Source organism: Corvus cornix, chromosome 10 (genome assembly GCF_000738735.6).
Source record: "Corvus cornix cornix isolate S_Up_H32 chromosome 10, ASM73873v5, whole genome shotgun sequence".
NCBI classification, from domain to species: domain Eukaryota; kingdom Metazoa; phylum Chordata; class Aves; order Passeriformes; family Corvidae; genus Corvus; species Corvus cornix.
This window is the reverse complement of record NC_046340.1, coordinates 19,756,548-19,782,298: the sequence shown is the minus strand read 5'-3', so window position 1 is coordinate 19,782,298 and position 25,751 is coordinate 19,756,548. Positions and strand designations below refer to the sequence as shown.

The window sequence follows — 25,751 nt, the reverse complement described above, 5'->3', positions numbered from 1 at the left end:
GGGGGGGATGAATTTACAATAATTCAGCCTAACAGGATCCCATGAAGTTGCCCAGAAGCAGAATTGCCATATTTAAAAAATATAAAAATTTTTGTTCTATTTTCTGATTGCAGCTGTGATTTGGGAGCTGATGGTCAAATACCTCCTGTAGCTTTCCTATCACCTCAATGTCTCAACTGAATGCTCTATGTTTTAAAGCACTTATTTTACTTCTATTAAAAAGATTTTAAATAAAATTCTATAAAAAATAGGCAGGGGGAGGGGGGCACATTTGCCATATTTACTCATTTTCCATGTTTTATTTCTCCCCCTGACTAACCTCTCTTCCAACCAGGAGATGGCAGCATGTAAGGCAAAATTACCACTGGGAAAGTCAGGAACTGCCTAAACCATGAAAGAGATTTTGTTCCTGTCATTCTTACATTTAGGTGATGATCACACAGAAATTGTGGGTGGACACTAGGAAAAAAGCAATTCAAGACCTGTAAAAGTGACTCCATCCAGCCCAAACCTATTACTTGTTTTAAAAATGATCTGTTAAATATTTGCCCCTACAACATGGTTTTGTTCTTGGGTAATTTCAACTTTTTGAGTTTCCAGCTTTAATAAACAAAGACTAAAAGGCATTTTTTGCATGAGATCCTTCTGTCTGAGGTTCTCTGCCAGGAAACTCTGAAGGGAAAGGACAGGAAACCTTCTCAGATGTCAAAATGAGCATCTGCACCAGAAAATCCCCTCCTAGGGAACACAACAAAGCACCAAGAGGGCAAATGGCAATAACTGGGGCTCTGAAGTTGTCTCCTGGATGAGGAAGGGACCAAGTATTTTTCCTCTGACAGAGCAACCTGTGTTTCACCCACCCATAAGGTAACTATGGCCAAGGGGCTCATCCCAGCAGGCAGCAGTGCTGTGTGCTGCATGGAAAAACTTCCTGAAGCTCAGTGAATGCTGCATGGAAGAACTTCCTCAAGCTCCCTCTGAATGGCTTAGGACAAGAGAACTTCTTTCACTGCTGGCTCTTCAGCTGTGCTTGGGATCAGCTAGTGGCAAGTACTTGGACTCATCTTCATCAGTTCATGGCTTTAGTGTGGAGGGTGGAGCAAAACGACTGGTTCATTATGCAGGTCCCTCTCTCTAAGGATGTTTGCAGAGGGTATTTCTGGTGTGGTTCCTCTAGCCATGGCTTTCCACTTATGCAGCTGCTGCAGGAAAGCTCTCCAGGCGTAGGTGGCAAACAAAAGTGGTGTTAACATGTGCTGACCACAGCCAGGAGCTGCTCCTCCCGCTTGTGTCTCACTGCAAGGTGGGTTAATTCTTGGCTATTCACCAGCCAAAAAACTTGAATCTTGGTCTTGTCAGAAGGCCCTTAATCCTTAAAGAACCTTGGAGTCAACTGTACCTGCAGCAGCCACCTCATGTACTGGTGCCCCATGGGCTGCAGATGCTCTGGGTGTTCGATGCTCTGGGATACCCCTGGACATGGGTTGGGAGCACTGGATTCCAGTGGGCCTCTACTCACCAGGTGGGGAACACAATCAGTGACTTGATGGCCAAGAAAAGAACGGGCAAACCAGGCGGTGCAGCTGGTGACCCATCACATGCTCAGCTCCATGGGGCTGCACGTGATCTCTCACTCATCCATCCAGCAGCCTGGGCTGCTGAGCAGGACATGGGAAGAGGCTGTTTTGGAAGGTTGTAGCTGGAGGCAGGAGCTGCATGAAGGAGCTATTCACTGGCACGGGACCCAGCCCGCACATGGTGGCTGCTGGACTTGCCTTCATGTGACCATCACAAGGCACAACCAATGTGTCTGCACAGACATCAACCTCCTGTGTTTGTACCCAAACCACCCCCACAGGCACCAGTCCAGCTTTATCACAGGCTGCTCCACCATCTGCAACACCCAACTGGGCTCTGCTAATAAATACGGATAAACAGTCCCGAAATCTTGCTACTTGTGATGATCCTGACCCAAAAAAGCCCCAAGCCAAAGGGCTGATCCCAAACCTGCAATACAGAATACAGATGGAAACACTGGACACGTTGTCAGGACACACAGATGGAGGGTAGCGCGCAGCACACGATGTCAGGGGTAGCATTGGCCTAGAAAGCAGAACTTAACCACATGAGGGGTGAAAGTCCTGAGCACCAGTTAGAACCAGTGCTGGAGAGCAGAGGAGAAGAGGGACACAGCAGAGACAGGAGAGAGGTGGCACCTACTGCTACTCGCATGCACTGAGAGCTGTTAAACCAGGTGAGCAGAGTCCCAAAGAGCACTTCCAAGGAGTGCTGTGACCCAGGATGCTCCCAAGGATGGAGCTTGCCAAGCACCAGCACAGCACTTTTCACACCCCAGAGGGAATGATTTCTACAGCTACAATTCCCCTTTGCATGTGGGCAGCCTCCAGGAGCACAGCAAAGCACTCCAGGTATGGCACAGGGTGCCATGGTTTGGTGGTGAGCAAGGCAGTGCTGGGTTTGTGGTTCGACTCAACAATCTTAGGGATCTTTTCTAACCTAAATGTTCCTATGATTCTGTGTAAAAAAGTCCATTTTACTACATAAAATTCTCCCTTTCCCAATCCACAAGCGGGGATTTGCACAAAGCTGCAGCCAGGTTATCTCAGTCCATAGAGATGTGACTTTCAATCAGGTTTTGAGTATTCCTGTCTCAACCCCCCCAGCAAATTTATCAAGACCAGGCCTAAAAATTTATGGAATTTGCAAATCTCTGCCCTCTTTCAGTGAGGAAATTATTCTGGGAAAAATTATCCTTTATAATAAGAGCTGCTTAAAGAAAAGTCATGAAAAGCCCTCCTTGACCACCTGCTTTTCTAGGAAAAGCAGCTTTCAGGATTGCATGGGATGTTTGCTGGACCCACAGCAATGCTGCGGCACAAAATAAATCACTGGCTTTGGGTTTCATGCTTTTCTTTGGTTTTATACTCAGCTCCACATCCTGTACTGCAGCTGGAGGAGAGGAACATGGCAGCCCTACCCAACGCTCCACCCAAACTCTCCCAGCAGGAGATGATTCTTGTTTAACCACACTCCTACAGGAACATCTCCACACTCCTCAGGAAAAAAATTATGAGCGGGTTGGAATCTGTTGGCCTCTTCCTCTCGGTTTGTGATTTTCCAAAAGCAGCTTATGTGGCTGGGAGATTAAGCCTGAGATGCAAAAGCTCCACTGCGCTGGCTCATGTCGGACCTGCCAAGGGGTACTCGTCACTGTGCTTGGAAAAACCACTCAGGTTGGTTGTCTTTGTTTTAAACCCACCATTTCACCCTCACTATGTTTTCATTGCCCAATTTCCATGGTTTTGCTTTCTCTGAGCTGCTGTCTGCCAGCATCACTCTGATAACTGAGGACCGAATGATCATCGGATATTGTGGCTAAGGATAAAAAATCAGAAGTAAATGAAGGTGCACGATTTATATCATTTTGTGGTCTGCTGCTTTTTGGACATATTTACTTTCGTTTTTGTTACAGATGTGTGTAGACCATTTTTAGATCAAAAGGTTCCAAGGGGAGGATTGAGGTTAAAGCCCCCAAAACAGGTAGTTGTGGAATACAAGTTGTAATGCTCCAGGAAACTGTGAGAACTGTGGTGGACATCTATCAACCCAGGATCAAGAAACAGAGTTTGGATGGAGCTCTGAGCACCCTGGTCTAGTGGAAGGTGTCTCTGCCCATGGTAGGGGTTTGGAATTAGATGAGATTTAAAGTCCCTTCCAATCCAAACCATTCTGTGATTCTGTGATTCCATGGTGTTGCCTCTGTTTATGCTGTGTTTGCCAAGTTTACCCATCTACAGCATCCTTGGGAGTGGGAAAAGAAGCGGTGGAGGGATCAGTGCAGCTAAGGTTAGCAAAGAAAGGCTCCCACAGCTCCGCTCACTCCCTCAGTTTCATTTCCCCGCCACGTTGGACACAATTACCATTTCGGAGTCACTGTAACAGGCCTGCCCCAGGCGGGCTGCAGGCACCGCCTCGGCGTGAGGAGGGTGCTCAGAGGAGAGAAGGAACTCAAAACTGCCATCGTAATCCTCTTCCTCCGTATCCCCCTCCCCATCAGCAAAAGTACCTCTAGTCAAGAAATCGGAGCGCGTCCGCGCCATGCGGGCTTTCTTTTTATGGCTCGGTCTGGGCACCTGCTTGACCAAAGGATAAAACAAAACAAAACGAAAAGAAGGGTTTTAAAGTAAAAAGGAGACTCTAGCCACGTAGCCTTAAGACATCTCTGAGTGACGCCGCACCCCACGGAGGGGATGCAGCATTATGTCTAGTGACAACAGCAAAGGACCAGGAAGAACAAAAACCAAGACAGGACGGTGGAAATGGACAATCATGGGTGTTACTCAAACGGACGTTAAACCAAACCAGGACAAGACGGTGCTGGACAGTGTTTGCCATCAGGATCACAGGATCCTTTTATCCAGAGCTGCTACAAATTATTCCTACAGGGCTTTTTATTTTAAGAGAAGGTGTGGAGGTTACCATGCTATCATATCCCCCTTCCCTATCCATGTCTAGCAGCCCTTGCACTTCAGAGTTCACGTCTTTGAAGCTTTTGAGGGAAAACTGGCAGAATAAGTTATTTTCCGCCTTTTCAACGGAAAGAGAAAATAAACAAGTCACAACTCACCTCGCCTCTGCCAGACCCCGGCATCTTAAACGGCTTCCGTGCTAGTTCACCTTTGGAAAGGCACTGATGATTTGCCTCTCTGCTGAAACACAACAGAACAGAGATCTTTCATCCTCTCCCAAAAGCCTTCCCACCACGCCAGCCCAGCTCCCGGGAGCACACAGTCCAAGCAGTGAAGACCAAATTGCAAGTCTGAGGTCGTCGAGTTTCGGAATTGCTTGGAATTCTTCAGGATTGGACTTAATACCACAAGACAAGAAGAGAAAACATTCTGCCTGTCAACTTTATCCAGCAAGGTGGTTATGGATTGTACCTTTGTACTTTGGAATTCTCAAATGTGACTATTCTGCTGCAGAGCAGAAATTAAAATACAGCAATTCTTAATGTTTTTTCCTCCCTGTTGCTTGTTCGTGTTGCTCATGAACAAGGAAAAGAAATTTTAAACAGGAACCTTCTCTCGTCACAAATGGCACAAAACCCACCAGACTACAACATTTGGAGGTACTTTGAGTTACTAACAGTCATTCACTGGGAGCTTTTGCCTTGGAAAGGGTACAGCAGGAGTTAGGACAGGGGTGGTTTATGTCCTTTTTAAGCTACATGGCCAAAACCACCCCCAAATTAGGCAAGGCACTTTAAGAAACACAACAGAGTGGGAGCAAACGTTGTCTCAAAACCTTGCTGCCATCTCCAGATCCTGGAGCAGCCCAAGGTGAAGCAACGTGATGGAGCTGAGCAACTGCTAAGCCCATTACAGGTGTAGTTAATTACATATGTGAGTGATATGGTCTCCAAAGCGCATTCACTCCCAAACTCTCTCTGGAGAGATGGTGTTTTTTCATCTGCAGTGGCCAGAGTGTCCACATGGCTTTGCTGGATGTATTAATTATATGGTAAACAAGGAAAATCCTGGAATTTTTTTCCTCATCGAGTAATTTCTATTCCAACCACCCAAAAATCCTAAGAAACTTATTCATTATCTTTCACCTTGAGAAATAAACTCCTAGCACCCTTCATGAAGGGTAAATAAAACCAGTATTGAGCCTGTTCATTGACTCCCTTCACCTGCTAATGTCCGTGACTATCTCCCCTGGATTATATGATGTTTTAAGAGACAGAGAAATCATATTCCAGGTCTTTTTCCTTTCCCTCTGGCCTCCTTGTTGCTAGAAGATCAAGAATGTGTTGTTTAACTATGGGGTTTGTGCAGACTCCAGAAACAACGTTCCGAACCCTTTGTCTAAAAAGGTCCCTAGCAGAAGAAAGAGCCTACGGAGACAGCCTATGGAGACAGCCTAGGGAGAAAGCCTATGGAGACAGCCTATGGAGACAGCCTATGGAGAAAGCCTACGGAGACAGCCTATGGAGACAGCCTATGGAGACAGCCTATGGAGACAGCCTATGGAGAAAGCCTATGGAGAAAGCCTACGGAGACAGCCTATGGAGACAGCCTATGGAGAAAGCCTACGGAGACAGCCTATGGAGACAGCCTATGGAGAAAGCCTACGGAGACAGCCTATGGAGACAGCCTATGGAGACAGCCTATGGAGACAGGCTATGGAGAAAGCCTATGGAGAAAGCCTAGGAGAAAGCCCACCATCTCTTTACTCACTGGAGGCCGAAGGGATTGTCTTTTGGCGTGAAGAACATGGAGCTTGCCCTTGTCTCCTCAGTGCCCTGGCTGGGCATCCGAGGTTGCCGGAGGCGCTCCGCCCTTGAGAAATGGCTGCCCGGGTGGTCCTTGGGGTCCAGAGCTGGTTTGGAATGGCAGCGGGGTTCCAGGCCCTCTCTTCGCTCCACGAACATGCTGACAGGTCGGTCTTTGGGAGCGCTGTGGGCTGGAGAGCTTCCCCTGGTCCCAACAGTGAGACCCTTGATGTCCACTGCTGAGGTTGGAGCCATGCCTGGGGTGGGGCTGTGCTCCCCTCTGCTCTGGGGGTGCAGGATGAGGACTGACTGAGGCCGGCTGTCTGCTTTTTTGGCTGGTTTGAGGGAAGGGTCCTTCACTCTGCTCTGCTCCAACCTCTGCAAAGCCTCTACCCTCCCTTGCTGCTCGAAGGCTTTGCGTTGCCTCTCCAGAATTTCCTTCTGCTGGCGGATCTGCTCCATCATCTCCCTCTCATTTTGCAGCTGAAGCTGCTTTTGGCGTTCTTCCTTCTCCACGTTGAGCTTTTCCAGTCTCTTGATGACAGAATCTGGAGAAAGGGCCCGTGCTGCTGTCCCTGTCCCACGTTCCTCTCTCTTGGTAGAGGGTTTCTCCTCTCCCTCTGCTTCTCCTAAGGCTTTGCTCTGGTCTGGCTCAGAGTCCTTCCTGACCTCGGAGAATGTAACTGTCCTCTCCTCTCTTTCCACTGCTTTATTCCTCAGGTTATTCTCCACCAGCTTCACCTTCACATTGTCTTGCGGTGGAACGTAGAAAGTCGGGAGGTTGCTGGAAAGGAGGGTTTCTCTTGGGTGAGCCTTTATAACATTCTGGGGGTCACTGACCCCACGCTCCTTCCTGGTGAGGTTATCGGGCAGCTCTGCGTCTGCTGGGGTCTGTCTGCAGCCCGGCAAATCGCTGCTCCCATCCTTCTCCTGCAGCTGGGCCTGGGGACTGCTGGGCAGGGAGTCCATGGAGAACGACTGTGTGTCATGCTCATCCAAGACTAAGGAAACGAGTTTACTACTTGGGGTATCTTCACAGCTTAACAACTCAAAGCTCCCTTGAGAGCTCTCGCTCTCCGGGGTTCCCTGAGGGGAATGCAACGCCTCGGACACCAGCTCGGTGGACCAGCGCTGCTCTTCCGAAGGCGACAGCCCGCCCGTGGAGCGCACCTTGAGCAGCTCCAAGCTGAATTTCGCCTGTTCCAGTTCCCGCATCCTCCGGCTTTCCCTCTTTGCACGAACCACTTTTTTCTGGTTGAGATCCTCCAGCGACTTGGGCCTCTCTCTCACGATGACCTCCTCCTCGGTGTCCATCCCACTCTGGCTGCTGGCTCTCTCATGCCTTTTGTAGAGGGAAGTATCCAGTGGGTCCATGTGATTCACCCGATTATTCTCCATCAGCGATTTATGTTGTTCTACAGCTCTCACTCGCTCTTCAAATGAGCCGTCTTCCCACTTAGATGGGTCAGAGCCCTTAATTTCCAAAACATCATCTGCTTCCAGTCCATCCTCTTCTCTACCTGCCAGGCCATTCTCCAGCTGCATCACTTTTAATTGCTGCTCTTTCAAAGCTCTAAACCTGGAAAAAAGCAGAAAACCAGGATGTTCAGCTCTGTGCCCACTCAGGACCCTTTAAGGCACTGCACCAGTGGTGTCTTATCACCACCACCACCATCACCTCACCACCACCAGCATCTCAAGCAACCCTCCTTGCACATCTGGTGCAAGGCAAGGTGAGGCACATTTGGTTTTAAACCTCCTCCTCCTCTGCCATCTCTGCTACCACCCAAGGGCTGCCCCAACGCACCTGAAAGCTCCCCTCGTGCTGACGGCAGTGGGTCCAGCCTCCATCCCTGGTCTAGCTCCTTCATAAGCTGTCGGAGCCAGAAAAGCTTAACCTATCACACCCCCTTGGCGTCTCCATCTTCGCCATCCTGCCCAGGCTGTGTCTGGAACAACTAGCAGGGACTTGTGCCCGGCACCAAGAGCTCTTTGCAGCTCCCAAATGTTCCACGCTACGTTAAGATGCTCCACACCTTGCAGGCAGCACCTCTGGAGAGTGAATCGTGACTTTTTCCGTGGCCAGCGTGCAAAGGCATGGCTGGAAAGTCTGTGCCCTCCACAGCGGCTGGCTCCAGTATCCCTTGTCCTTGTGAGCCAGCGCAGCAACCAGATTGATGAGGCAATCTGAGCTAAAAATAGGCTACTTAAACTGGTGCTGCTGCCAAGAGGAAAAAAAACCCCTTGTGAGTATTTACGGCCTTGGCTTTGCACTGCCTACGTGCTCCAACCTGAAATAGGCTCCGCTTATTCCAAGAGCAGGACGTGCAGCTAAATTGTTCGAAAGCGTGGGCAAACGAAGGACCAGGGCAGGTCGGGAGAGGGTCATGGATGCCACCAGGGAACACTGCCCTGCGTAAGTCACTGTAGTGCCCTGATTCACACCTCCCTCCCCTGTGAGCATCCCCAAAAAACGTGCTCCTCTTCACCCGAGGCCAAGGGCGTTACCTTTGCCGTGCCAAATACCCCCGGCACGCCGCCTGCAGGCACACGGCTCTGCTCCTGCGGGCTGCGTACGCCCGCCGGGTGCGGTGTCCCCGCCAGGCCGCCTGGATGCTGGTGGCCGCGGCGTGCCGGCGCCTGGCGTGCTCCCGCCAGCAGCTCTGGATGAGATGGGCTGCAAACTGCATCTGCAAGAACCTCCGCCGCTCCACGAAGCCTCGCCAGTGGGTCTGCAGGACGACAGCGGCTTTGCTGAGGACCAGAGGGTCTGGGGATGGTTTGCCTTTTTTTCTGCTCTGGTAGCTACGCCAAAATCTCTGCGAACACAGCAGGGGGTTCCTTGTAACAGGTGTTGTGTGAAGATGGGATAGCACCTGCCTTCACGCACCCTCTCCAGCTCCCCACCATTCCCAACCTGTTACGGCAGTAGGAGTCAAATCCTGACTGCAAGCTCCTTCCTTGGAAAGGAGACCTGATTTTACCCATGGGCCTTGTCTGTAGGATTTGGGGACGGTAATTTGCTCTGGAATCCAGCAGCAGTGCCCACCTGTATGCTGATGGCCGCGTGCCGCAGGCTCAGGAACTGCCTCCTGCAGAGCAGGCTGCGGAACCAGCGCTGCAGCAGTGTGATCCTCCGCAGCACCTCCTGGTGCAGCAGGTCCTGCAGAAGCTGCCGCTCCCGTTCCTTCATGAAAACCTGGCCAAAACAACCCAAAAAAACCACAAGCGTGGAAAGCTTCCCAGACCACGAGTCAAATGATTTAATCCTCCTGGTTGCTGTGTCCTGGATGCTCCCAAGAAAGTTGAGGAGCTGAATTTTGTGAAGGCACCTCTAACAGGTTGCAGCAGTTTCATAACAGCCTGTGACTGTCTAAGCTCTGAATTACAGAGTCTCTGCTTTCCCATCAGGGGAGGCAAAATGAGAACCATTGTATTGATCTAAGTCTACACACACACGGAATTTTTTGGAGGATGTGAGTTTTTTCAGGCTGCCTCATTATAACCAATAACAAAACAATATTATTCCTTACTCTTTTATGTTAATAATATTTTAAGTTTCATTTAAATCACTGATTTTTGGCAAACAGAGGAAAAACAGTTTCATTAATTAAAACCATATATAGATACTAATTTACCAGACAGAAATACAGGCAAATGTTATATTTGTGTCTTAAAGGCTGAGCTGAGGATGAACATTTACCATTGTTCTTCCAACTTGGTAATTGTCTGGATCAAGTTTTATCTTGCGGAAGAAATCATGGATATTGTGCTTAGACGGGCTGATCCCTTGTGGCAAAAGGACATGGAAATGGTTCACAAAATCCTGAGAAGGAAAAGAAAGGAACACCAAGACTTGGTTAGTTGGGTCCTGCTGCTTCTTTCTCCCATAAATAACAGATTTGCTCCACCGGCCACATGAAACGGGATCTCTGGAGTGAGCAGAAGAACAGATAACATTTTATGCACTGGGGAACACCAAGTTTCATCCATCATTTGTGGTTTGATGGGAAACACATCAAAGCAGGGAGCCAGCAAGGTTCAAATGTTTTTCAGCATGGGAGGAGAGGTTCTGCAGGAGCCACAGAGTCATCCCAAGCAAAAAAACGCTGCAAATCCCCAGCAAGGGCCACTACGGAAAGCGAATACCAACATCTGCAAAACATCTCTGAGATGCTCCAGCCGTTACTGCTGTGAGGATTCAAAGAGTGAAGGAGGTACAAGAGGAGAGATCCTCCCAAGCAAGGTTGGGATCCTTCCTCCTGGCAAAAAAAACATTGAGCATTTTTCTTTTTCTAAACAGCTGCTGTGCAGGACACAACGTCTGCCCCAAAGCAGCCGCAAGCAGGAAGCCAATCGGCACCAGCAAAGCATGAAAGGATTGACATGTGCACAAAACCTGGCAAACACATGGAAAAGAAGAAAACAGGAAAAGCTGGCTAACTCCAGAGGTTCAGAGGATGCCGACCACCCTCCTGATGGGACACAGCTAACACCGACACGATAGGGCAAACACTACTCCCAGTAATTCCAGATGCAGAAGAGAACGTGCAGATCAGACACTTCTTTTCCAAAAGGGAGTCCATGTTGCAAAAAAAAATACAGGTTTTTGTTCAAAAATCATGGTGCAGGGGGCTCGCAGCCCTCCCCGAGGTCTAGAGTGGCTCATAGGCAGAGAACAGCCTGTTACATCCACTGCCTTCCAGGAGCTAGAAATTAACTACCCTGATAAAAAACGAGCCAGCAGCACTCAGACAACGGGGCTAAGGATGCTAAAGGTGATGGAAGACAAAGCCCGTTGTACTCAACCTGGAAGGAGTATTTGCAGCTGTATCCTGACTGGCGAATGCGCACGGTCTCCAGCATCCCCGTGTAGCGCAGCTGCCGCAGCACCAGGCTGTCGCTGAACCGCAGGGGCAGCTGGAAGGGGAGAACCAGACCAAGGATGAGCAAGAATTTCCTTTCACTGCAGCTTTTAAGTGCGTGGACGGGTAAAGGGTTCAGCAGACGTAGCACATCTGCATGACACGCACGGGAGGGAGGGAATGTGGGTCCCCAGGAACCGCACTAATCCTACCGGGATTGAATCCTGTTTGCTTCTGAGACTTTCAAACAGCTAACTAGATAAATAAAGCCATAAAAAAGATTTTTTTGGATTTGAGTTGAATAAGACCTCCCAAGGGTACAGTTAATGGGTGAGATTGCGAGCAACCAAATAATCTCCCAGGCAAAAATGCCTGGGTAAAACTCTGAAGGATTAATCCACAAAGCATCCCTACATTTCGAACTGAGGGTCCTCAGTCCATGACACAATTATGTAAAGTCAAATTCAAGAAATATGAGTCAGTGTGATCAATGTAGTTTATTCTAAAAGTATCTGCTTTTACTTATGGAAACTTTATTTTAAGGAAGCTTTAGGGCTCAGATCCAGCACAAGTGAATTCACCGTTCAATAAATCTCTCTAATGGCTGGTCAGGAGCTTCAAAGTTTGCAGTCAAATTCATTTATTAAAGCCAATATATTTTTCATATAAATTAAAATAATATATTTGCATATATGTGTTTCTACAAATATGAGAAGAGCCAGTGCAGTCTATCAAGGGCAGCACCCAAGTGATAAATCCATGCTTCCCCTTGCTCAAATCTTCTACATCCAGCTACATCTGAGGCTTTGTTTCCTGTCTAACTGCCTGCAAAAACGGACAGAAGAGTCCCAAGCTGATTTCCAGCAGGACCACTTTCACAGGATGGGATTTACCTTCTCAGCGTTGGATCGGATGCACTTGACAAAATACGGCTCTGCTTGGCCAAGGGTCTCCATCAGCTTGTTGAGGGATGCCTGCAACAGAGGAGACAAAGGGAAGGGAGAGGAGACCACAGTGGATAATGAAAATCCAAATGCTTAGATCATAAACCAGTATAAATTGGAATTAATTATGAGTAAATGAGGCACATGTGAAATTATTTCCCCAAATGAGTGTTTTAGCACAAGCAACTTGGCTGATTTTGTCTTTGCCCCCAACAAAGAAACCAAAGATGAATATAATTGCTGGGCTGGATTTTCAGATCTCTGGCTCCCCTGGAGCCCAAACTCCCATCCCACTCCATACCACAAGCCTCTTCCAGCCATGAATGAGAGCTCCAAGACAAGAATTTACACCTGGCACCAAACAACCACTAATGTTTTTTAGACACAAATCAAATTTGCCTTTACCAAAAGTGACTCCAGGCAGGATCTATTCCTGATTTTTAATCGTCAAAATGTTACTGTTGACCTAAAAATAATTTTTTTAAAATGACAGTTTTGCCAAAAGGAAAATTGGGAATTCACAATAATTTCTGAAGCCTGCAACCCTGAACACTTCAGAGGTTGTTTCTAGAGAAGAGCTCCAATGTTGGCACGTTCCTGACTGAAGGCTCACTGAGAATCAAGGGATTTCCTGGTTCCATTTTTCTATTTCTCCTTATTTATTCATCACCATTAAAAGCCTCTCCCATAACAATGAATTTACATTAGCATCACTTTACAGTCAGCTGCTCCAGTGGGATCTCAATGCTGAGTTATCCCTTCACCTTGCAAACCTTTGACTTTTTGGGATGAATCACAAGCTCTTGGAATAAAACCAGGCTGAATACCAGAGTGTGCCGAGTCCTTGGTGCTGGCCAGGCTCCTCAGCCACATTTTTTTTGTTGTGTCCTATAAATACTTTGGGCATCTCGAATTGCTGAGCACTTCACAAACGTGGCATTGGTAACATGCTCCAGAGTTGATTAGTCCTGATTTTAATAGAGTTTAAAACTCAGTCGTGCAAAGGATATTCTGCCACATTCACTATAAGCAGAGTTATAAATTTTGGAATACAGGAGTTAATAAACTGGCGTGGTATTACAAAGAAGCGTTTTGCCCACAGATCTGCTCACAGGAAGCCTTTTTTTCCTTCTGATAATTTCAAAGACATCTTTATTGGGAAGCCTTTCATGTTTAGAAAAATTCATTCACATTCAGGATTTTGGAAGGAGCAAGGGATGGAACCCAGGCACATGTGATGCAGCTGTGTTATGTACATTAACTTCATGCAAATATCCCTGTTCCTGTCCCAGGGAGCAGCAGGAATGCCATGACGTGGCAGACCTCTGCTGGCACGCTCCTGGTTTTCTTCAAATCTGAAACTACTCTTTTTTTCACAAAAGCAGCCTATTGGGAGCTTTCAATCATCAGCGATGCTGCAGCATCCCACAGTGCCCAACCAGGCTGGTGGGAGGCAAAGGGGGTACTCAAGGGACACAACCCCTTCACTGAAAGCCCAGCAAGCAGAGTGCTCCCAGTGCTGGAAATGATGGGAATGGGATGTGCCGGACCCATAGGAGGGGACATTTCCCCTCCCTCAGCACCATCCTGTGTGTGGCAGATGGGCCAAGCACCCTCTGCCATCTGGCCCTCGGGAATCCGCAAAGGACGCGCGAGGTCGCCGGATTAACCCTGTACCCGTCTCCTTTGTCCCTCTGCCAGCAAAACTTTCCAGCCACCCACTCCTTCACTACCTGTACTTGGCCTTTCAGGAACCGTTCCATCCCTGTCTCCAGGGCACCACCTGCATGTGGCTTAAAGGGGAGCTCTACAGTTTTAGGTAGGGGTGGCTGAGTTTTCCGTCGTGAAAGCCATCCCTGCTCCTGGCACACGCTCCGAGGCAGCTATTTCCCCTACAGATTACCCTAAGTATAGGGATAGTGGAAATCCATAGGAGACGGAGCAGCTGCAAGCCCGGTGTTGAGGCATTAGCCACAAAGCAGCATTTATCCTCAAAAAAACCATGATAGGAAACATTTGTGTTTCCTGCCCGTGACCCAGTTCCATGCACCACAATTTTATTAGTTTGCTCCTGATTATAAAAGCAATGCTGCTGCTTTGTCCCTCAAAATGCTTCTCCTTAACAAGTGCTCCATGAAATGAGGGCTCTTTGATTTGAATGTGCTGTGAAAATATACCAAAAAATATCAATTGTGCCCCCCTGGGGCTTTCCAGAGTTTTGTTGGGAGCATAAATAGGTTTTGAGAAGGCCTTTCACTCCAAGATATCCCTGTTTCAACCCCTCCACGGATATGAATTAAACTCTGCAGGATTGAATTTTGACCAGAATACCATTAGATCAGACAAGGCTAAATATATAAATATACAGATGTGCATTCTGCAAATTATAGAGATATATATATGTGTGTGTGCATACATATTTTTAATTCTTTAATCTTACCCACACCTACACATGGAGAATTTCTAAATATAAACCACATCTCCAAAAAACTCCAAAGCAGTCAAAATTACAACTCAAAACCAACCCAGACTTGCTTAGAACCCAAATTTTACGTGAAAATCTGCTTTCTATTATTACCACCTCCTCGTGCACATGTCTTGTAGCAGTTTCCAAGCCGTGATGCACATACAGAACAATCACAGACTCACTCAGGTTGGAAAAGACCTTTAAAGATCATTGAGTCCAACTGTGAGCCCAGCACTGCCAAGTCCTTGGAAGATTATTTTCCCTGCAGCAAACCCCAGGGACTGCAGACTGGCACACAGCACTGACAACACAAGATAGATCCCTCCTCCGAATTCCTCTGCCTGCCTGGAGAAAATGCAGCAGGATTCTGACCTTTCTGTCCCTATCAAAATTCCCATTCTGACTCAGCACAGATTATGCTGGATAAAGGACTGCAAAAAGCGTGATTTGGGGATTTTGGGGTTTCTGGATTTGGGGGAGAAAGCACCACAATGCAATGGCTTGGAATATGAGGTACCAGAGGACAGGGATGCACCAACACCTCCCTCTGCAGCTCATCCTCAGGTCCCACCTTGCTCTGCCATGTCATCCCCCACGACAGCCATCCTCACTCTTATTTCTCTCCACTTGCACCCTTTCAACACCTGCAGCATCTCCCAGCTCCCTCAAGCCCTCAGCAGGATTCACAGCCTAAATGCTGCTGGGGATGGGGCAGGACTGTGCCTGGAGCAGGTGATTCCCCTCTCTCCATCAAAGGAAAGGGCTCACCTGGAACTGGGCACTGATGCTGGGTGGTTTTTTCTTCTTATGGAGGTGGAGGAGAGATTTGGTGATGCGGTCGTGCAACGTCAGGTTCGTGAGGTGCTTGAGGGACTTCACATCCAGCAAGTGCTACAGAAAAAGAGAGAATCCAGAGAAAATCCAGATGTTATCATCACACCATCTGCTATATCCCTCCTTTACCCTCACAGGGCTTCCTTAGGTGACGTAATCTCAAGAGGGAACACTGAGGGATGGCTTCCCTGTGAGGGTGGGGAGGCCCTGGCACAGGGTGCCCAGAGAAGCTGTGGCTGCCCCTGGATCCCTGGCAGTGTCCAAGGGCAGGTTGGATGGGACCTGGAGCAGCCCGGGACAGAGGAAGTTGTTCCTGCCCGTGGCAGGGGTAGAACTGGATGACCCTTTCAGCACAAACCATTCCATGATTCCATGATTCTCCTCACTGTTAATGAGCCGTTCATTGATTAATTGCATCAGTGCCTCTCCAGACGCAAGATGGACATGGAGAGTAGTAAAAACAATGTTTGCTCCTCCTGGTGCTCTGTTCCCGACCACAGACACAGCACCAGCGAGGACCACAAAAAGCATTATTCTTTTAGGAACAACAGATCTCGTGGCATCTCTTAAAATATAATAAATGCAGCCAAGATGGATGGACAGTAACAAGGTTGTTGTCTATCAGGTACCAGCTCTCCTGCGTCATTCACCTGTTCATTTTAGTTTAGAGATCTAACTACTAAATTTCACCAGCATGTAAATACCTCTTCCCAGAAGGAGGGGAAAAAGGAGCCAGAGCAGCTCCAAGGAGGATGCAAGTGCTCATATCTCTCTCTTCCAGCAGAAATCAGGGCTGAAATCCTTTGGGTTTATAGGAGTTAAAGAGCCCTGAACAAAGCTGAGTTGACCAAGGTCTTGGTGTAGACACAATGGTCTTCTTCATATCCAGCAGCATTGCATCACTGTGCTACAGCCTTAACCCACAGCCCCACCAGGGGGAAAATCTGCTTCTCACTCACCTTTGGGAGACTGGGTTTGGCTTTGAAGTTCTTATTTCGCCTGGGGAGATAATAAACGGCTCAGGTTAATGCACAGTGCAATTGTGGAACGGAGGAGTTTATGAAACCAGCCCCTCAAATCCCCCTGAGCAGCTGCTGCCCACAGCCAGCACTGAAATGGGGCTGCCCCTGCATATTGCAGACTGAGAGGAATGTATCCAGTTAATGGCAATGGTTGCACTGGGAATGATGGGATGCAGGGAACCTGGGAAGAGCGAAGAAGCCGTGTCACAAAATGATTGACCAGCTGCCTGCTTTCCAAACCCCATGTTCATTCCAGTCACCCTGGGGTGTTCCCTGAACCTTCTGAGGAGGCTGCAGTGTGAATCATCAACATCATCTGCCCAGACAATGTATAATGGAAACTTTGGTATCATGCTAGAAGTGTGACTGCATTACACTGCTGCTGTATCTTCAGACTGGTGTGACCAGCAGGTTTGTCCCTTCTCTTTCTTCCCTTTGTCTGTTATTCTCAATGAAGGAGAAGAGTTAAATCAGATGTGTCAAACATTGCTTTGACCCAACTGGGAAACACCTCCAAGTCTACTTGGCACCCTGAGAGTTTTATATCCTGGCTGTTCACATTCCCCTAACTCCCCATGCTGCTCATTGTGCTCCAGGAGTAAGGCCCAGATCCCCTCCTGGGTACTGACATGAGGATGCCATGGGCCCTCTCCAGCAGTTTGCTGTTGGTAGTGTTGACGAATATCCCATCTTTGTCCAGGAAGGCGCCGGGGCTGGCGAGCCTGTTGTGCCTCATCCCCATGCGGCCATTCCAGCCAACTGCGTAGGCATCCCTGAAACACCAAACACCGTTAGGAAGAGATCAAAACCACGGTTCTGTGATAAAAATACATCTTAAAACAACCCTTTGGTGGAAAAAGAGCTGCTGCTTTTCTCTCTCCACTGTTCATTCGCTCCCATGGGATGAGTCCCTCGTGCCAGACAGCACATGAAGCCATGGGCCACTAAAGCACCTCTCAAAGATCAAATATTCACAAAAAGAACAAATTATCAGCAGGACACTAACAGCTTCCAGCTCTTCCATACAGAAACCTTGAGTCTACAGATACCACTAGATACCTTTGGTGGTCTGAAGGATACGAGGCCATGAGCTCTGGTGCCAACTCTGTCTCCTCGAATTTACACAATCATTCCATTAGGGAAAGAAAAAGCAAATCTAATTCACAATAAACTCATTATTTGCCACAAAGATGGATGTCAGCCCCAGTTGGACTGATGGGTCGACCCAGAATCACTCTCTGGGACCTGGTCACAAATCAGTCACCCGACTGGGTCCTTTCTGCCATGGAGCAGAACTGCTGTGGTCTCCAGAAATTCTCACCTGGCTTCAGAAGGGCTGAAGGGAATGAGGAGAGGAGCCAAAATCCCCTCTTGGAGGGACAGAAATGGATACTTGACCAAACTACACATCAGGGCAAGTCATTTCCAGAGCTGAGGAGACTTTCAGTGGTGTCTGGGGGACATGAAGCCTCTCATGGGCAGCATCCAACCACGATATTTTTGGCTTGGTGGGTTGGTGGTGGTTTGTTGGGGTTTTTAAATTCTAAATTTTTTATCAGCCTTGCAGAAATCATCACACGAAATAGAAGCAATCGAAGGAATGATGTGGGGGCTGCAACCCCCCCACCCCCCCACGTTATCTCAGACAGGAGGAAAAGAACAGGAGGAGACTCCAGGCTGCACCAGGTCATGAGGATGCTGAAGGAGACGGTGGTTTAAACGTGGCCTCAGGCACCAGCCACTTCTGAGGTCTGACAACAAGGCAGCCCTTTGCCTTAAAGCCTTGATTTGGAGGAAAGGCAAATCTCAAGTGCTGCATGGAAATTAAAAAATAAAGGATGTAAAGCTGTTTGTTCAGCCAGCTCAAAGCCTGGAGCCAGATCCTCGGAGCAAGCTCACCTCCCTGCCTCATCTGAGCACTTCCCAAATTCCTTCCTGGCCCCATTAAATCAGCATTTTGACACAGACCACTATTATAAGCAGGGATGAACCACAGCAAAGTAAAACCCCTGGCTAAATGCTCCAGGAGCTGCTTTCTTAAGCATTCCATTCAAGGGTTGTTAGTGAGAAGATTGAATATCCAGGCGATATCCTCCTGTCCACCTTTCTTCTCTTTACATCTCAGGTACCATCCACCAAAACCCTCTTGTTTGCAGGTAGGGGAAAAAATCACCAGCTGACAGGAACCACCAAAACTCAATAGCCACTTCTGGGATGTACAACACATCATTAATCCTGCCCAACCTCTCTGGAAAACCCTAGAAATTCCCACGTAGCTTTGAAAAACCCAAGAGATAAAGTGACAGCTCTGTTTGTTACGGACACTTTAGGAGGGATATGCTCACATGGTGACAGATGCAGGCTTTTGGTACTTTGGGATCAAGCATCTCACTGAACCCAGACAGCTGTTTCCAGACCAACACCTGCTCAGACATCCCTGCACTTAAAAGTGTCACCAGTGAGCACAAACCAGCAGGATCCCAACCAGCCCAAGTGGTTTGGGTTAGGCACGGCCTGGCTTTCATTTCTCAGCAGCCAGGGAAGGCACTCCACTGAAGACTGGTTTCCCTCCCAGCATGTGCAAACCACCTGTCCACTTTCTTCTGAGATCAGAGGAGAGCACTTGGCTCCCTAAACCCTCCACAGTGACTTCCTGAGTGATGTCATGCCTCAAAACTGCTTTTAGAAACAGGCCCCGGGCTATCCCGTGGGTTGGATGCACAACCAGACTTATCAGCGACCGCATGATCATGAGATGGCTTTGAAAGCAATTCCTGTTTAATTTGGAGCCGTAAATTGCTTGCCAGTCAATCTGCTGGGAAGCTGCTAAAGCCAATCTCTCTTCCAGACATGTTACCTGCACCCCTGTGCTCACCTCCTCTTGCTCAACGAGTGCCATTTACCTGGAATACCAACATTTATCAAGTGTCACACGACTCTCCAGATCAAAAGCAGCTGCAATGAAAGGGATCAAAATCACCTGCCTACTCTGGAAGCACAGGCTGGACCTTGGAGTTCTTATGAGACACCCTGTTTGTGCTTACAGAAGGAAGGGGCACAGGTGACATATGGAAACCCATCACTGATGATGCCCAAGGGAAGTGAAGATCATGGACCACGCTATCGAGGCACCACAGGAGGAGGAACACAGGAGTTAGGATGGCTCCAAAAGCACTTTTTCTGCAAATAAAGGCTCAGATTGAGGCTGCTGGTAGGTCACAGCTGCTGAGGATGAGGAAGGAACACACAGTTCCTCAATTCTGGCTGTTTAGGATGACTTGTCTGCTGTGCTGGCATGGGTTAAGCCACATAACCAGAGCTGACCACACACTTCTCTCCACAGTAAATAAACACATCCCCCTCCTTGCCTGGGTCAGGAGGAGTTTCCCTGCCTTTACAGCATCCCCTTGCTGAGACAATTGAAATATTTTGGACTATGAAAATGCTGGCAGCCCAAGCTCCCCCACTAAAGTGCCTCTGAAGCTGGAGTTGGGCAGTCAAGAAAAGCCCTGTTCCAGTTCACGGATGTTCCTCACATGCCAAAGGCCGGATAGAGAAACTGCAGGAATCCTCTTATCTACAAGGGAAGATCTCCAAAGGGACAAAGTTTCACGTTACGTTATCTTGAGGGAAACTTGCACAATCAGAGCTGCTGGAAACAGGGAACGTCACCTCTGGAGACACCAACCTTCCCTGCCTCAAGTGTTACCAAGGACCGACTCGTCGCAACCCAACCCACCAGAGCCCCAGCAGCTGCAGCATCATGAGAAAGGAAAGGAGGTGGCAAAGACTGAGCTGAGGACAGCCAGGGCTGCGTCACCTTCCCAGGATAGGGTGGTGTTGCTTGTACCATCTGGATTTCTGCTCAAACTTGAGAAGTGGCACGAATTTATGAATCAATCCAACCATTTTAAGGAAATCCCATCCTCTCTAACCACTGAAATGGACTTGTCATGATGTGAGAACATTCCACTCTCCTTCAGTAGGGTGCTGCTGCCTTTCTCAAAGGGGAGGAATTATTCAGAAGAATAAGGACATTCTAGCCTTCATGGTGAACAAAACCAGGCAGAAGAAGCCACTTTTCCTCCCCTAGCAAAAAAAGGAACGACATGCATCTAATTTTTGTTGCGGCCGTTTAAAGCCACTAAAAATGAGCCTTCATAATTTCCTTGAAGGATATTTAATTTTGTGTGGAAGGGAAGCCACTGAGCTGCAAGGACTGATTTGATGGACACATTTCAGGAGACAGACTCAGACTCCTCTTGGCTTGTTCTGGGCTTCTCATTAACCTCAGAGCAGCCATAAAGACACACCTGGATGCTCCAAGCAGTGGTTGTAGGAGCTGAGGATGCTCCTATCACCTCCTTCCCCAGCACACACCTGCTCAGAGGGAGGCAGAGAGGCACCATACCCCTTTAGTGGGGCACTGGGAAAATCAGACTTCCTGGGATGTGCTGAGGGGTAGCACAAGAATAGCTGGGAAAAGGATCAGTGCCCAGACATCCCTTGGAAATGAAGACTTTGGCCTCACAAGTAACTTAATTCCGAAATGGGGATGAAGAAGGCTTTTCAGAAGAGGAACAGATCTATATCTCAGGTGTAGACCTGAGTCTCATTCAGTAGCTGCTTAAATGGTTGGAAACTTCAAGGAAGGACTTAAAAATAAAACTATACAAAAAATCTGCAAAAATCAATCAACTTTGAAGCAAGTGTGCTTTTCTCCCCCTGAAAACAAGCAAGCATTTGGCAAAGTGGGTTTTTAAACTCCAATCCCAATCCCAAACCCTGTAACTTCCAGGTTTTCCACATTCCAGGGCACCTGGAGCCAGCACAAGCTGTATGCAGTTCTGCACCCAGACCTGTCCTCCTTAAATGACTGTTTCCTTGATACTGGCACACTCACTCATTTTCTTATGCTTCTTACCCCCTCGTACACCCCCCACTGACAACTGCTGCCTTTGACACAGGGAAGTTGCTTTCCCTGGCTGCTGTTTAGTCAGGAAAGGTGTTTAGATCCGATCACACGGCAGAGAAAGAACAAAGAGAAGATAAGGTTGACAGGCGAGACAGTGAATCTGTCAATACAGAAATGTCAATACAGCTGTTTTTAGGTACAGACAGTGCTCTCCCACCCCAGGTCCCTGGCCATGCCAAGGTAACAGCGGCAGCCTTACCGTGGGCTCCTCTCGTTGATGGTGTTGACTCCCTGGAGGTCTGAGAGCGGCGTCCGCGGGCTCTTCCGAGTGATACCTGCAGCAGCACATGAAGAAGACGTTTCCAGCTGGCTCATATCCAACAGACAATTAGCAGAGCCATCCCCACAGACAATCAGCAGAGCCATAGCTGAGCCCTGACTCCGGCGTGGAGCAGCTCGGACGTGTCCTGGCACATGCCGGGCACAGCCAGGTGCCAGGGATGCCATCACTCCCCAGTCCCACCTCCCTGCCAGAGTCATCACCCTCTGAGTAACACTGTTTGCTCCAGCCTCTAATTCCCCTCCCACACACGCATGGGGTGTTTTAGGGACATACTGCCCTGGCCAGCCAAGGGGGTGAGGGAAGGGGCTGATGGGGGGGAGCAGCCACCCGTGTTCTCCATGTCCAAGAGATTCCCAAGCTTTCCACTGTGCATGGGGTAACCCAGTTGGCATGGGCAAAACACCTGGACATAATTAGAATGCTTGGAAAAATGGTCATTTATTCCTTAGGCACTTCTTCTCTCCCTCCTTCCACAGATGGACATGTGCAGCAAGTAGGAAATACCTTATATACTGTTTAATAAAGGCTTGACTGCCTATTGAGCCTATATCCTTTGATACCTGGAGTAATTTATTTGTAATAAAATATATCTAATAAAAGAAAATATTAAATAAAGTATCTATTTTGTATTCAGCCAAGGAAGCTGCCACACATGGTTACAGTAGCAGCTGTTATCTTCCCCAAAGTGGAAATGTTTTGTAACCAAGCACTTAGGAAGACAGGAGACAATTTCTGTAGACAACAAAACACTTTTCAAGTCACCAAACCACAGAAATGTGAAGATCTGATAATGTGGAGTTTGACATGGAAACAGCTGAGCAATTTTTTAACTGTCTCAAAATCGCTGCTGTGAGACAGGAAAAATCACAGCTCTCACCTCAGCATGGGGAAAATGTGTTTTATTCTACCCTGAGACACCTACAGTGGGAAAAAAAAGGGGGGAAAAAGCTTTCTAAAAAGAAAGAAGTCTAAGCTATAGTCTGTAGCAGGATGGGAGGGAGCAATGGCATCTTCCCCATATTTATAATTCCACTGTCTCATGCAGCCCAGGTGCTGAGCTAAAAGATTTTTTATTCCCAAAGATGAACACAAAGCAAATACGCTGAGACCTGAGCCCATCCTGCTCTTCTGAGCCTGCAGTTCCTGAGGAGAAGATGAATCCCTACCAAAGTCAGTGGTGACGTCCCTCTAACAGGACATTTACTGCCCTCCTTGCCCTGTTGAGATGTTGTAACAGCTCATCTTGAAGCTGAACACTGCACAGGAGATCCCTGAAAAGGTTGATGGTCCACTTGGTTAAGTTTTTGCATCTAAAGGTGCCCAAATATCCTGGAAACATCAGCAAAAGAAAATTTGAGGGTGTGCTGCCCCAGGTCACCTTTGAATCCTCCTGTGCTCCAAAGCAGGACCAACCAAATCACTCCTGCTGAGAAGGTTTGGCATCTCCAGCACTGGAGGTTTTTGGAAAGCAAGGTAGGTAATGCATCTGAGCACTTAACAATACCCACAGCTCAAAACTCTCTTTTTGCCATTTAAGCCTTTTTTTGGTTACATTTCTTGTCCTAGGAGTGTTCTTGTGTCTCTTTCAAGACTGGCATTTCTGTGCCCAAAGTTCTGATGATTTAGAGCACAAAGAAACCCTTTTGTAAAGAGGGAAAAAATGGGAATAATCAGGAATCTGCTTAAAATGTTGCATTAGTACTGTGTGTAGCTAGTTTTACACTAAGAAAGCACCTAACGTGTAGCTGGATCTATTTTTAATATAGATTGAATTAATATATTTTAATATGCCTGGATAGTTCCCCATTAAGGCCCAAAAGGCTTTTCTAGCCTAAAGCAGTCCATGAAAAATGAGATTTCACTGGTATTTCCAAGAGTTTTTTAATCCATGCCCTTCTTTTTGGAGCAAAATCTGTCTTCCTACCCTTCCCTGCACTCGCCACCAAAGAAAGCAAAGGCCCAAATCACCTTCCAACCCAGCAAGTCGAGCTGAAGTGATGAAGACAAGGTTGTATCAAATTATCCCTGCATCCACACCTTGCATTGCTCAGGAAAAGGGAATTTCTATTTCAGGCTTCCAGGTAACAGCTGCCTTTAAACTGCATTGTGCCAGCTCGGCACCTTAAGTGACTTGTTGATTAATAAAGGTCACAGTGCACAAGTTGGGTTAAAGAGAACTGCTTTAGATACACCAAATACAAAGACTTTTCTATATTGCGCCATCACTTGGCTCTTTAAGGAAAGAATACAGCCAAAAAAAGCTGTCACGTTGCTGTAGCCTCTTTTCTGGGAAATAAGGGGGATTTTTACAAATAGAAGGTAAAAGGGTCTTAGGTTTCAGCTGGTGAGTGGCACGGGGCCGTGAGATTGTGTACGGTGAATATGGGCTATTAAATTGTAGGAATTGATACTCAGCAGGAAAGAACAGTGTGTGAGTGGCAACAACCTCTCACTCCCTTCATCCAGCTCAAACACAGCCTGATCTGGTTTACACTTCAGGCAGAAAATTATTCTGATTTTTCAAGCATATTCCCTTTCCTTCAGCCGGAATTTTTTGGAAAGATGGACTGATTTGCCTATCAGGTCTTTGCTCTTGTTAAGGAGAGTTTTGGATAATCCCCATCTACTCCCTATGGATGAATGTCTACCAGCAGAGCTCCAGTCTTGAATCAGAGGTGTCTAAACTCAGTGCCTTGCTCCAGAGGACCTGGTGGACTCCAGGGAAGCAGCTGATGGTAAGGGAAGGGTGACCAGTTGGCTCCAGAAGCTGAATACCAAGGCACCTACAGGGAATCTCAATAAACTCATCAAACCAATTTGTTTTCCCTCTGTTCAGAGCTAATTGCACAACTCAAGACAAGGAGATGACCTTGGCTCCTCTCTCAAGGATGACATGGATGTATAACCTCATCTGACTTGTGAGAAAAGCCGAGTCCCCGGGCCCAAGCTCGCCTGTGGGGCCCAAAACCTGCTGGGTTCCGAACCCCAGTGCTACACACGCTCCAAGCCCACTTCAGCTTGCCAAGGCTGGAAGCCTGGGGAAGCAGGAGCACACCCCGTGGGAAGATGGGAATGATCTCTGAATGCAGAACAAGAATTACTCGTTTGCCTGGGCAGATGCCAATTCACAAACTACGGCAATGTTCTTCTTAGACCCACTCGTTGGATTTATCCTAAGAGACCCCAAATTGTGTGGACCAGTCTACCTAAGCGAGGTTTTAAGTGTTGAGGTCAACAATGAGCTCAACTTCCTGCTTCCCACTAAATTAAAAGTCTAAGCATCTCTTGAGTTTTATGAATTTCCTTTTTCCCACCTAAGGAACTGCAAACTAAACCCCCCAAAATCTCCCATACTGCTGAGCCAACTTAAAAATTTAAGTTAAATTGACTCATTAACTGCAAGTAAAATTACTCTGCTGATAATCATCTTCCTTTCCAATAGTTTCTTAGTAGTATCAGTAAGGCCACCTGGCACAACACCACTTAAAAAAATCTAAAATCAAGTAAAATTTAGTATCACTCCTTTTTGTTTTCTGATAGCAGCGTTGGGAACTTGTAGGGGAAAATAACGTAGTTAAATTAAGAATGAAAGCCTAAATTAAGGCCTAAATCACCTCTGGTCCCCCAACCTCACATGCTGCAGGAAGCACAGGCATCTGACAGAAGGTTTCTAACAGGAAAACCAGATTTGTGAAGATTTAACATGCACCTACTGTACTTACCGTGCTCAGCTCTGCAGAAAAAAAGGTCGTTTGCACTTACACCTAAATTTCATGAAGTTTAAGCAAGTTGGGCTGAGGCTGTGCCCATGCAGAGCAGCTCTATTTCTTTCAGCTTTAACACACAACATGAAGGAAGAGAATAATGGTAGGAAAGTAATATATCTAAACATGAGAGCACCAAATATCTATTTAAATATAAAAATAAAATAGAGTAGTGCAGGCAAGAGTGTCCATGTTGTCATGCAGGATGAGTTTATTACGTGACAGAGGAGTGAAGATGAAGAAATGGAGACCAAGCGCATCATTCCGTAAAATAACACTGACAATGCCTCTGTTTTAAGCAG

At 47.5% G+C, this 25,751-nt stretch overlaps 1 protein-coding gene across 13 annotated transcripts in view; it reads right to left on the bottom strand.

Moving 5' to 3' along the window:
• MYO9A (myosin IXA) overlaps positions 1 to 25,751 on the bottom strand; it is a 175,677-nt gene that overhangs the window by 15,277 nt on the left and 134,649 nt on the right. For 8 of the 13 annotated variants that reach the window (XM_039557913.1, XM_039557912.1, XM_039557920.1 and 5 more), the window contains 12 exons: positions 21,602 to 21,677; positions 17,057 to 17,200; positions 16,365 to 16,404; positions 15,340 to 15,462; positions 12,054 to 12,134; positions 11,105 to 11,215; positions 9,999 to 10,121; positions 9,345 to 9,494; positions 8,804 to 9,114; positions 6,261 to 7,874; positions 4,649 to 4,730; positions 3,942 to 4,157 (listed from right to left, as the gene is read on the bottom strand). In XM_039557913.1, coding sequence (XP_039413847.1) covers positions 3,942 to 4,157; positions 4,649 to 4,730; positions 6,261 to 7,874; positions 8,804 to 9,114; positions 9,345 to 9,494; positions 9,999 to 10,121; positions 11,105 to 11,215; positions 12,054 to 12,134; positions 15,340 to 15,462; positions 16,365 to 16,404; positions 17,057 to 17,200; positions 21,602 to 21,677 — 3,071 coding nt within the window. The remainder of the gene's footprint in view (positions 1 to 3,941; positions 4,158 to 4,648; positions 4,731 to 6,260; positions 7,875 to 8,803; positions 9,115 to 9,344; positions 9,495 to 9,998; positions 10,122 to 11,104; positions 11,216 to 12,053; positions 12,135 to 15,339; positions 15,463 to 16,364; positions 16,405 to 17,056; positions 17,201 to 21,601; positions 21,678 to 25,751) is intronic. The other 5 variants (XM_039557915.1, XM_039557918.1, XM_039557922.1 and 2 more) reach the window with 3 other exon arrangements.